Here is a 12675-nt window from a genome sequence, read left to right as displayed (position 1 = left end):
TGTTTATTTAAACATTAATCACCAAGTTTAATCACCGACTTAATTGTTAATTGCAGAAGTAAAGTTGTTATTATTCCTGGAATGAAGTAGGTAGTAGATTGCAGCTGCCATGCAAATAAAGTGGCATTGGTCATTACTGATTCAGACACATTTGAGGTTTCATGGCCATAGTATTTAAATAGTTTTGGTTGCCTATAAATATAGTCCAATAAAGTTGAAAAAACAAAAAAGAAAGAAGATATCTGACGAGTCTTTTTATGCGTGAAGAAATTTAAGTGTAACATTGAAAGCCACATGAAAACTTTTTTAATGTGGGATTATAAAATGTAGTAAACCCCTAATTATCACAACACATACGTAAAGATTTATAATAACAGTGGTGGCTCTAGATGACACATAAAACAGGCAGAGCCACCGACTGCACAGTTTCTGGATCAGTTTCAGTGAAAATAATCAACCCGGCCAGTTATTTATTTGTCTTAAGCTTAATGGAAAGTTATTTCTGCCTCAGCACTGAGGACATAGTGGAAAAATGAGAGAGAAAACAAACTACCACGTCCGGAAGATCCTTGAATGCTGTTTAGTCTCTCGGGAGAGTTTACAGGGGAATGCAGCTCTTTATCGCACACCCCCCACCCCCCCCACCCCATGGGTGAAAAGTTGAATCTGGAAACTCTTTCCCTTCTCTTTCCCTTATGGTTTATCTCTCTGGCACTGAAATCTATTGTTATTTTGGTAAAAAAAAGAAAAAGAAAGTGCAAGTTACGAATGAATTGTAATATATTATGACTCATGGGAGGGCTGCAAGTGCATGAATCATGAGTGAGCAAAACATTTTGCTTTGAGTAACAGGAAGTGGAGGTGAGGAAGATGAATGCTGTGCAGAATAAGCAGGGAGCCAAACATTTGACATACGCTGTCAGAGGAGCCATGGAGCATAGCAGAGGCTCAGACAGAGTGTGTGCGGCCCAGATGTAGTAGACCTCATGGTAATTAAGTCCATCTGATTGCAAGTCTCTCTTCTGGCTTCACCGTCTGATCTCCTCTAACTGAAAAACGCTCAGGTCGGTCGAATGTGAAAACTGAGAATGAGAAACTTCCAAGAGTCAAGAACAAAAATCACAACATCATATAGCAACAAACAGTAAATCCAGAGCTGAAGCCCACTTGATTATGTTACAGGTTTAAGCCTGTTGAAGGTCGAAAGTTGTATTTGCAGTGTTGATGTGGTGATGTACAGTACATACAGTATATTGGACACACGTCCATGACTTCTGGAGCCTCCCTGTGTTGTGCTTTGGTCACTGCATGTAAACAGGGACACACATGGCCTTAAAAAAAAAGGTGTTACTGATAACATGCCTCTGTTCTATTCAAATGTCCCAGTAAGTCAGGGCAGTATGATGGTGTGCACAGTACCAGGACCCTGAAACTGAAATGGAATTCAGCCATTATTCATTTTCCTACTGTGACATGTCAATAATGTCTCTCGTGTGAAAATGCAGCTGTTTACTGTGTTTGTGTGAATGACTACACCGTGCCTTGTATTTTGGGAATGTGATCCTAAGTTAGTTATGTGGAACCCCTCCTGTGTTGAACTGCAGTCATGTTTCCGCCACATGTCCATGAGACATCTGTACTTACTGATACGACTCCACGGAGCCACCTAGTGGTAAAATGGAAAACTACAGATACAGCTCACACGTCAGTCGGGTTGCAACTGCAGCTTGATGATTGTGTTCAGCGGTGGAGGAAGTATCCACCTCTTTTTCTTACATTATCACTAGAACGTACTGAAAGGATCAAAAGTAAAAGTACTCATTTTGCAGTAACATCTCCCCTATGACTGATTCATTATTCTAACTGATATTATTAGAATCTAATAAGGACAATAGTTAATCTATAATAGTCTAATCAGTATTTACAATCTAATTATTAGAAGTACATTTATATTTACAAATTTGAGGTACTTGTACTTGAGTATTTGCTTTTCATGCCACTTTCTACATCTACTCCCCTACATTTCAGAGGGAATTATTGTACTCTTTACTCCACTACATAAATGTAATACATTTAGTTACAAGTTACTTTAATGATCAAAATGTCTACTCAAAAAACATGTACAAGTGCAGCTGAAACGATTAGCTGATTAGTCGATTGACAGAAAATTAAAAATGAAAAGAATTCAACTCATAGTTCCAGCTTAATAAATATGAGGATTTACTGCGTTTCCTTTCAATAACTCTAATTTATTATTAATTTTGAGGTTTGCACTGTTGGTTGGACAAAAACAAGCATTGTGAAGGTGCCATTTTGGGCTCTGGGGTACAAATGGAGAAAATGATCAGCAGATGAATCCATAATAAGAACAATCATTAGATTAGTTGCAACTAATCGTTAGCATTAGTATATTAATTATTAACCACTGACAAACGGTTCATGGCTTATTTATTAGAAAGTGGTATTGCTAAATCTTAATATTTCATGTGAGTATCCAGGCACGCTATACATACATATTAAAGCTGTGCTTCTTTACATGAATGCATCATTTTATGTTTTTAAATTCTTTTGATTGTTCTGTCGATCACTTTAAGCTTCCATTCTCTATTAAGTGGGCAACATACAACAAAGGATTGATGATGCTTTGCTTTGCTCGACTGATGAATTCATTCATGTTAAGTAATGCTATGCAAGCTTATTGCTTCAAGTAGTTTCAGAAGAGATAGAAATAAAAGGATCTAGTGGGGTTGCTGGGTTACAAATCTCTTGCAGCTAATTGTGTGTGAAGGATGTGCAGCAAAATGATGTTAGGAATTATAATAATTTGCTTGTTTATGATAATGGGGACTAAACATTGCTGCTATTTATCTAAGATGTGCTAATGTTTAAAGCCATGAAACATCACAAAGAATTGCAAATATTCCTGCTTTTGTCTCTGACATTCTGCACCGGAACATAAATTAAACTATAAAACGAATCCCCATTCATGTTCTCCTGCATTCAAACTCATTTCCTGCCAATGCCCTGCCAAAGTAACACACCAGCGCTTTACTTCACCACCTTAGATCAAAAACAAATCAGTGAAAATGAAGAGTAAGCATCATTTCGCCTAATGACAGACCAACAAGAAAAGCAGCTGAGCGGCCGAGTGTGGCTCACATCAGCTTCCCATTAGTGGTCAGAAGCCGCCCTTCGCTTCATGCCATGATTTTCACCGCTCTGTGCTCCTCCAATAGGTGGAGAGCCCTCACATTAGAGACTTCGCTGAGGTTGTTCCCATCTGCTCTGAGATCCGGGCATAAATATTCACCGTTCATGACTTGGTGTCAGAGTAAATCGGTGAATCAGTTGCCATTTAACCTCCCAAAAAAACAACTTCATCTGATAAATAACCAAATGAATGATCAACCTCCTTCATATGAAGATGCCTTTTATTTGTATCTTTGGAAAGCGATGGCTGTGAGACAAAGACAAAAAGTTCTTGTGTACATCACTGTCTTGCTGTAACATTACTTTGATGCAAACGTTGTGAGGCTGCTGGTTAACCCTTTACAGCACGGCTGTGATGTAGATCGGACTGGAATAGGGTCAAAGTTGCTGAGTTTTCGGATTCTGGATCACAACACAAGTATATTCCCTTTTTCTTTTTAAGGCCTTGCTGTTTATTCATTTCCCCCCCCCCCCTACAACAGCAAATTACAGAAGCAGTATTGAAAATAAAAGTCTTTTCTCGTTCTTGTAAAAAAAAAGAAAAGAAAAAAGATCTGCACAAAATTCGAATGACAGTACAAAACGAAGCGTTATAATATGCCATGTTAATGGTGGGGGAGGGACATTACCGTTGGAAAATCTATTTTTGCCTTTTTCAATAATGAAAACATCTCAATATTTTTACATTTCAGAATTATATCACATAATCTGAAACTATATATATATATAAAAAAGATGAAAGAAATGAACACGTGTTTTTTGTGTTTTTGACTTTCTTCAGGTTTTTTTTTTTTGTTTTTTTTTTTTGCAAATGAAACGCTATAAACACATAAACCTCTTAAATATATTTATCAGTGCAACATTGTTTCTTTTGAGTCCACGCTACAGTATCCGTTTTCTCGAGCCGAGCAGACGTCGCTGGAGCTACAGTCCCGTGGAGCTTGAGAGGAGTGGGACGTCACATCTAAAGAGGACAAGCTGAGGATGCGTTCACCACGTCACGACGTACAAAGCACACGGATGGAAAAGACGTCACCCTTCTCGGGATGGAGTTTTTTTTTTTTTTTTGATTGTTTGATTGTGGTGCGGGAAAACCACTTGAGTTCCAGTTCCCGCGAGAACTCTGTGTCCCGATGCTGTCGGTCAACGCGACTCTCAACGGAGATTTAAAGAGTTCGCATGGAGGCGACGTTTGCACTTCTTTTAAGCTTAAAAAGACACACAAGTGTCTCTCCGGGGGGGGGGGGGGGGGGGGGCAAGAAGTCAGTGCTTTTGTGAGTGACGACCATTGGTGAGCTGTGGTCTTCCTGTATTTTGTGTGTTGGTGAGAGCCCCCCCCGGTGGACAAGAAGGGGGCGACCATCCTTTGGTAAAGCCACGGAGGGGAGGCCAGGTGACGCCACTCGACCCCCCCGCCCCCCCCCCTACTGTACCAGTGTCCCGTCCTAATGACATCAGCTCTGACATCACAACGTTATGGCTGCTACACGTGAAACACGTAAAACTCTTTGCGGCCCCCCCCCCGAGGGGCCTTAAAGGCAGAAGGAGTAGGATTTTCCTAAAAAAAAACAATGTATAGACTCACACAAAAAGAATCCCTCTCAATCGTCACTTATGACCCGCTAGAAGTGTGTGGGGACCCCGCCCCCTGCATTTTCTTATTTTGCTGTGACGTTTCTGGGCGTCAACCTTTGGGCGGGTATGTAGCCCCCAGCCAATAACAGCACGGAGGGTGTAAGGGCGGGACAAGCTACGAACCGCAACCGACCAATCCTACTCATTCTGCCTTCAAGCTACAATACAGCATGTGAACAAGACAAACTGGATTCATCATGAGACAGATGTGTCTGGCTAGAGTAATGATAGCACCATTCTTCAGTTAGTGTGTTTACCCCTCCTTTAATAGGCTCCTATCACGAGGGGGAATCAGTAACAAAGTGCATTCAAGCTGCATTGTTCAGATAGCACTTTCAGCGAACAATCCACAGTGACGCTTGGAGGTGACGAGCTAGCCTATGTCTTAGCTAAAGCAAAGCGGTGATGATGATTGTTGTTGTTGTTGTTTTTTGGTATGCCAAGGCAGACATTTTAAATATTTCACCACCTCCTCTGCCATCGACATGAGCGTGTTTGAAGCTATGTGAAAGTATTCTGGTGACCGGTCAAACTCACAGCAGAGTGATGAGAGAAATGAGGGATTATTTGAGAAAGAGTTCATCATGTCAGCTGTTTTGTTTTTTTTTTTGTTTTTTTTTGCTACCATTTGAGTCAGTTGTCCTTCAGTGCTTTTTGCGTGAAGTGGGTATTTTCCGATGACGGATGGCTTGAATGCACATTGAAATCGCTGTAATATCAGCATCACACAAATCTTACTCGGCAAAGTAATCTAAAATTAAAAACCGTAACACTGCACCTTCCACAAAACAGTCAGAAGATTGTATTTACACACACACAAACCCATGAAAAAAGGGATACTGCAGCTTTTTTCCTTTTTACTTTCTTTAAAAAGGGCAATAAAATATATTAAAACTTATTTACAGTGTGGTTTTTGGACAAAAAACAACAGAAAACAAAACAAAGCGCTGTGATAGATTGTTATCCTGTTTTGCAGGTATTTATAAGATAATGTGCCCCTGTTTCCTGTCATCATAGCTTAACCCATGTACAATAAAAACACCCAGATCAACAGAGGAGGTCAACCGAAATGTACTAAAGGCACTGTCAGAACCATACATTGCCATGAATGGGACCCTCACTTTAGAGTGATAGAGGTCAAAGGGGAAAGGGAAGAATGTTTCAGGGTCATGGGTTATGGGCACACCCTGTATGCCACACCATGGGGCAAATTTACAGTTTTGCCGGATATGGTTCATTTATGATTTTGATACGTGTCTTTCAAAACTTGATAATAAACAACAGCCTTCATGAACTGATAATAAAAAAAACCCCCAAAAACATTTCTTTCACGGAAAACGATAAATAGTTTAAACATTATTAATAAATTGGTCTCAACACCAGCATCCGATTGTAAAAATGAATGAAAATCAAAATAGAAAATTAAAATATCATCTAAATCATCTGTACATATTTTTTTCTGTATTTTATTTGTACACAGTGTCCCCTACTGGTAGGTTCTTTTTACTGCAGCTCCTGAGAAAAGCGTGGATCAGTCCAAACCTCCCATTGGTTCCTGAACCTGTCCCTCATCCAGCATGTTGAGGGTGTTGGCAGTCCTTTGAGCCTGCCTACTCGCAGATATACGAGAGGATATGCCTACAGCCAGTCTTGTGCGAGCTCCGCACGTCATACAGTCACACGAATCCATCTCCCATCTCACGCCTCTGAGTATGAGCTCTGTACATTGAGTTTGTCCTTCTTTAGCTTGACACCGTCCACTAGTTCAAAGTTATAATTCTCCAGGGCTGATAAGTTCCTGTCCGACATGCCTCCATGCGAGCAGGCGCAGTACAAGACCACGCCGCAGATGGCTCCCAGGAAGACCCCCAGGGCAGACATGGCAATGATAGTGATGAGGATGGGGTCAAGCGTCTTTAGCATGTTGCCGGCTCCGCTGATCTGGTTGGTTTCAACAAAGTCTGGGTATTCAGTGATTTCTTCAGCTGAAGGGGAGAGACGGAAGCAGAAGTGGAGAATGAGTTGTGAGGTACTACATAAACTATGAAGGACCTGGAGGACAGCAAATGATTCCCAAAAAGGAATAAATAAACCCTCCGTAACAAATGACTTACGGATTTCATTGAGGCGGTCCTCTGGTAGCATTGACTCAGTGGGTACGTCAGGATCTGTTCAAACGGAAAATGTATTACATCCAACGCCGAAAGAAAACAAGCTGCAGTCAAAACTGTGAAGTCATAGTTCAGATCAATCACTGAATGCAGGCTTTATAACTATGACCACTAAAAGCCTCACCTTTACAGTCTGTCATGCTGAGTCCATTGAGAACCTTAATGTCATCCACAGCGATGTCTCCCCAGCTCTTTCCATCCACCACACCTTCGATCACCACCTTGAAAAAAGTGTGACTTTTTGGTTACCTTTTCTTGAATGCCACGATGGAAAGAACACAGGTACAGTGGTAAATGCCCAAACAAGTCACAGACTGAAAGGTAGACCAATGTACCTGATAGGGTTTATTGGTGCGTGGCACAAGGACACGACCTTCCCTCCAGCGGTTGCCTTGGTGACCACTGACTGTCCACAGCAGGATGTCAGCAGGTCCGTCAACTGTCTGTTTGCGCTGTTTGATATGCAATGTTCCAATGTGCGACCCGAACATGTGGTACCAAAAAGACACACACAAGTCTGAGTCTGGGGAGCTGACCACGGGGCTGACCAGCCGAGCCACCTCGGTCTCTTGGGGACCCGTCACTAAGGTGTAGATGAAATTCCCTGATCCACCTGTTGGATAAAATAACTTAAAACTCTGAGGCTGAAAGGAAATGTGACTTTCAGCATGTGCTGTGTCAGGAGGTCGCGCATTTTTTTTGTATGGCCCAATTGAGTGGAACCCTACAGTGTCCTCACCTGTGTGATCCATGTTAGGTCCAGTGTTGAGGGTGGGGGTACCGCTGGACTGGATCTGCCACCGAGAGCCAGTGTCCTCTGATGTCCAGCTGCAGAAGGATGGGTCGTTGGCCCAGCCGAAGTCGCAGGCAAACCAGAGAAAAGCTGCAAATGTGTTGAATAAAGGTCAAGATCATCAGAGGATATCACATTTTATCGTCCTCCTTATTGCAAAAGGAGAAATTGCCAAGAGCTCTGGGCTTTACCCGAACAATGACCCGGGGGCCTGTCATGATATGACTGCAGGCTACACTTTGGGGCTTCATCCACTCGTCCTGATCAGTTACAAGCACTAGAGGGCAGCAAAGAACTGCGGGATGAGGGCTTGGACTCCCACAGCTGGGGGAGTTAAAAACAGCTAACTCAGGAGAGAGAAACAGACCGGGATGGAAGGCAAGTTATGGCTCTTACATGAAAAAGAGCGAACACACAGCACAGACCTCATGTAGACCTTATTTCCTGGCTGCAGTTAATGATCTCTTTTAATGAACGCAACAGTGAAAAGAGAAAGGTATAGAAAAGTATTGAGGGACAATAAGAACAGACACAGCATAAAGACAGGGACAGGGGAAGAGGAAGAAGAGAAGGTCTGGACATGGTGTCCAGTTGAGAAAGCAACATTCATAGCAACCCGCAGAGAGCTCAGGATTTTAATGAGAGCAGGGACTTGAGGTTCGAAGACAGCTATGGTAACAGTCCCGGGGACCCATTCCAACAATGCAGTCCTCCATGGACACACGCCACGCTGAAGAAGCCTCAGTAGAGGCAATAGAATGTGAGGGAGCTCAGGCTTTGGTGTTGTTCAAATTGGATAAAGAAAGACTTCCAAGGAACACAAGGGAGCGAGATGTTTGGGATGTTAGCCATGGCCTTAAACTCCAGCATGAGATGCCTTTAGAGATACATTGAGGCGGCTCTCCAAATGACAGAACACACGAGCCAATATTCCCTTTAATAATGAGAAGATTTTAACTAGCTTCTGCAGGCAACGACTCTATTTACCCATTAAACACAAAGGATGGAATTCCCATGTGGAACCGCAATTCAGACGCCAAAGCCACTTTTTTTGTCGAGACATCCCATTCCCAATTAAAATGGCTTTGGCTTTTTTTTTTTTCCATTCTTGGGAGGCTTTGACTGAGGCTAGAGACTCTGGATAAGATGAACAGCCACATGACTCACTTGGCCATTTGATGAAAAGAAAAAGAGACTTTTTCTTGCTGAAGGCCAACAGAAACTACATTCCCAGACACCGACACATATTAACATGCGTGGTTTGAGACTCTTGAAATGAAAAGTCGGACAAATAAGTGTTTACCTACAGACATTTAGTTGATGTTCATACACACAAATATGCATACACACGCACACACCTGCACCTCATCTGAGACCACAGCACCAGCTGATAGAGTGAAGGGGGCTGGGTGGAGCCTATGGCCCATTAGCCAAGGTCAGACTGGGGCACAGCCTCTCAGCTGGCTGCTGCCTCGACAACCTGCTACAGGACACAGGCACTATGTGTGTGTCTGCCCATGTGACACCAAAGCTCACCTCATTTCCTGTCGTCATTTGCATTGTGCTTCCCTGTTTTCTGTAGTGGAGTGTCTGTGTGTGTGTGTGTGTGTGTGTGTGTGTGTGTGCATGTGTGTGTTTTAGTGTGGGTCAGTGTTGGCCCAGTGATTAGTGATTATGCTGAGAAGGCAGCAACAGAGCACCAGTGCTAATCACCATCTAGACCCGCATCACACAACCTCCCTCACCCTGTCAGTGGGAGCCTCTCAGGGCCATATCATCAGCTTTAATAACAGACACACATCAGAGGAGAGAGGCCGCCTTGAGCTGGCAATCATTAGCTAAGGTACGCTCCTTGATAAATCTATGGAAATGAATTTGAAAAAGCGTTGAGCAGTTGAATATTTACTCATTATAATATGTATATTTTGTCTTATATTTCAACATTCTGGCACATAATCTTTAACGATACCGTGTTCAGCTCTTAGTAAGTAATGTATATGTTTTTGCTCACCTGGGATGGTATCCACCTCAGCAGTAGTGGTCTCTGGCATTATGGTACTTCCTGTCACAACACAACACATTAGCATGTTTAGCCTAGGCTGGCAAGAATCACGTTTATTTAATATAATAACTGCTGTGTATAATAACTACACTCATGCACGAAATGTATCCATGCTAGCTAAATTTAGCTGATCAACACATGCCTCGTCTTTCTCTTCACTTTTATATGTGCCCTGTCTCTGCACATCTACCGTGAAGCACTTATGTAATGCTTTCAAAAACGCTTGACTGAGACGGCGCCATGCTCATCATTGGAGACTGCTGGTTAATGGGGAGTGCAGGCGGCAGTGCAGGCTCAGAGAGTTACTGGGTTAGTGGGAAATGAGGCCAAGAGGGGTGAGTGGAGAAGAAGGTGCAGGATCGAGAGAGGCCGAGCTGGCTGCTGGTAGGTTTGGAAGCAGGTGTGTGCGGATGTGCTCATTGGGCGATCTCTGGTGGAGGTGGAGGTAAGAGGGGGATAAAACTGAAGAGGGAGGTGGGAGCTACAGGTGCAGCTAATTAGAGCTGTACGCATGCCAGCACACCGCGTGGTTGCATGCATGCGTGATTGCAAGTGTGCACAGTAAATCTGAAGCTGGGAAAGTGAAGCAGATTGAGAGTGAGCCATAGCAGAAGGAAGGGCAAGAGGGGGAGAGGGGGGGGGGGGTTTGCTTGCAGTCTCATGAGGGCGATGTTAGCACCTGTCACGTCGTAGTCATCACCTGTGCCGCTGTGGCAGCTTGCCTGGTCGTCGTCACACTCGTCCGACGGAGTGGTGCTCGAGAGCAGTGTGGTAGGTGGTAGCGTAGGAGCTGTAAAGGGTAAGAAGAGAGACGCAACGTAGATTAGATTTCAAGTTACACACGGAAAATGCACGGATGAAGGTTGCTTGGAGAGGATGAGCTTTGGCTTAATGATTTGGGATTTGGTTCATATTTCAAAATGCTGCGAAATGTTTTCCCTTATTGTTCAGAGAGGGTAAGCTAATGCGGAACACTAGCCATTGCATAACATTACATTCCTGTTGTTTGGTTCGATCACTGTCTGATCATGTTCTCACCTCACACGAAACGCTGAGATTTAGAGGGAAAATGCCGCGGGGTTTGAAATCATTTTAATTAAATTCATTTGGCAGGTGCTTTCAAACATGATAGGGACAAGAGCTAGATGGCATCAGAAACTGGGAGTGAATACCTCTCAAACAACAAAGACAACAAAGTGTGTTCATAGTGCTGGAGATAGTACTCAGTGGGTTTTCAGCCTGCTTTATAGTAAAAGACTAAAAACAAACAAACAACAACACTAAAATATGTGTACCAAGCTCAGCATGTACTGCCCACAGTTACACACAGGGCCTGAGCTATTAGCATACCCTCCTTTCATCATGCTGTGGAGGTGTGGGTGTATAAATAGAGTTGAAGCTAAAGCATTCTGCTTACGGCTTGGGCGGCTGAAACTCAAAGACGCAGAAACGGGGATTGGGATAGGCTATAGGCAGGGCCCCTTGCTGCCATAGTGCCCTATTATTATGGCCCCGCTAAGCTTGGATGTGGGCTTGGCCCTAGATCCTCTCCACGCTCCGCTGCCGCACAGCCGTCCTGCGGTGTGTGTGTGCATTTGTGTGTGTTTACACTGACTGAGTAATGAACGGGCTTCCCCAGTGCGGAGGGAGACAGACATAGACAGATAGGGGCAAACCACCTGAAAAATGTATATGGACAATATCTGTGTGTGAGAGTGTGAGTGTGTGTGAGCCCATGCTCTTGGTCTCTCCCTCCGCCAGATGAAATATGAGGCAGATCAGCCCCTGTCAGATTCAGGGTGGGGAAGGTCAGGGATGGGGTCAGCACTGCGTAAGGGGAGCCTCTCACAGAAATGAGGATTTCGCCCTCTTGCTATGGCTTGCTACACGCACATGCTTGTGCACACAAGTACAAGCACCTGTGTAAGTGCATGATTGTGTAAACATGCCTGTAACCACATGTTTGGCTGGGCTATTGCGGTTGCCCTGTGTGCATATGTCTGTGTTAGTCTGTGTGTGTTCGGCGTTAACACAGAAAACAAGCATTATCATCTGACTAAAGCTCCCGGTGGGAGTCCATGAGGCTGACAATGGAATGGGCCTCCCTGAAATCCAATATGTAAATCCACTTAGGGCTCGTGCGCTACACACTCGTATATCGCTGAACTGTTTCTGTGCTACATCAGCTTTGAGAGAGACGAATAAAGAGCGAGAAAAAAATAGGGGTAATTTTAAAGATGGCAAAGTGTGTGTGGCCCTTTGAAAGAAGAAAGACATGCAGGGGTTGGGAAGAGTGTGATGGGGGCCAGGCTGCAATAATCCTACTGGGCCAGGTGGGCTTTCATTTGATCCCCTCTAGAAGTGGCTATCTATGGGGGCAGCTTTGATGTAACAGGGAGACAAGACAACTGTCCCTTGTAAGGATAAAGAGCAGGAGCCGGGCAGCTGTGCGCTCAACACAGGGAGCCCACACGCACATCTTTAAATAACCCGGACTGTGGCAAAGACATGAAGCGCAAGCTACTTACAGCCATGTCATAAGCTTGGATGATAGATGGCTCACCTGTGTGTGCGTCAAGACATGTCAGATGTGAATGAATGTACTGAGTCAAAGTGTCATCGTGGGCAGAAAATTCATATTCTGACTAAAAATGTAAAGATGTAATCTCTGAGGATAGTAACACCAGGAGTGAACATGTCATTATCCATGGCATTACCACAGCTGGAAATGTCATCAGCATGGGGAAAAAAGTTTCACTCTGGGTAGCAACCTTGCCACCACTGGTCAAAACTTCAGCACCGCA

General features: G+C 43.7%; 1 protein-coding gene across 3 annotated transcripts in view; it reads right to left on the bottom strand.

Annotated features, from left to right (window-relative positions):
• Positions 1–5724: 5724 nt before the first annotated feature.
• nrp1a (neuropilin 1a) overlaps positions 5725–12675 on the bottom strand; it is a 56628-nt gene continuing 49677 nt past the window's right edge. Inside the window, exons 11-17 of one of the 3 annotated variants that reach the window (XM_070927764.1) lie at positions 10551–10661; positions 9821–9871; positions 7756–7899; positions 7352–7629; positions 7141–7237; positions 6960–7013; positions 5725–6830 (exon numbers count right to left, since the gene is read on the bottom strand). In XM_070927764.1, the coding sequence (XP_070783865.1) occupies positions 6544–6830; positions 6960–7013; positions 7141–7237; positions 7352–7629; positions 7756–7899; positions 9821–9871; positions 10551–10661 (1022 nt within the window). In that variant the 3' untranslated portion in view covers positions 5725–6543. Of the gene's footprint in view, positions 6831–6959; positions 7014–7140; positions 7238–7351; positions 7630–7755; positions 7902–9813; positions 9872–10550; positions 10662–12675 lie in introns of all 3 variants that reach the window. The other 2 variants (XM_070927766.1, XM_070927765.1) reach the window with 2 other exon arrangements.

Source organism: Enoplosus armatus, chromosome 21 (assembly GCF_043641665.1).
Source record: "Enoplosus armatus isolate fEnoArm2 chromosome 21, fEnoArm2.hap1, whole genome shotgun sequence".
Lineage (NCBI taxonomy): Eukaryota > Metazoa > Chordata > Actinopteri > Centrarchiformes > Enoplosidae > Enoplosus > Enoplosus armatus.
Note: the sequence above shows the minus strand (reverse complement) of the source record. Positions and strands in the feature narration are given on the sequence as shown.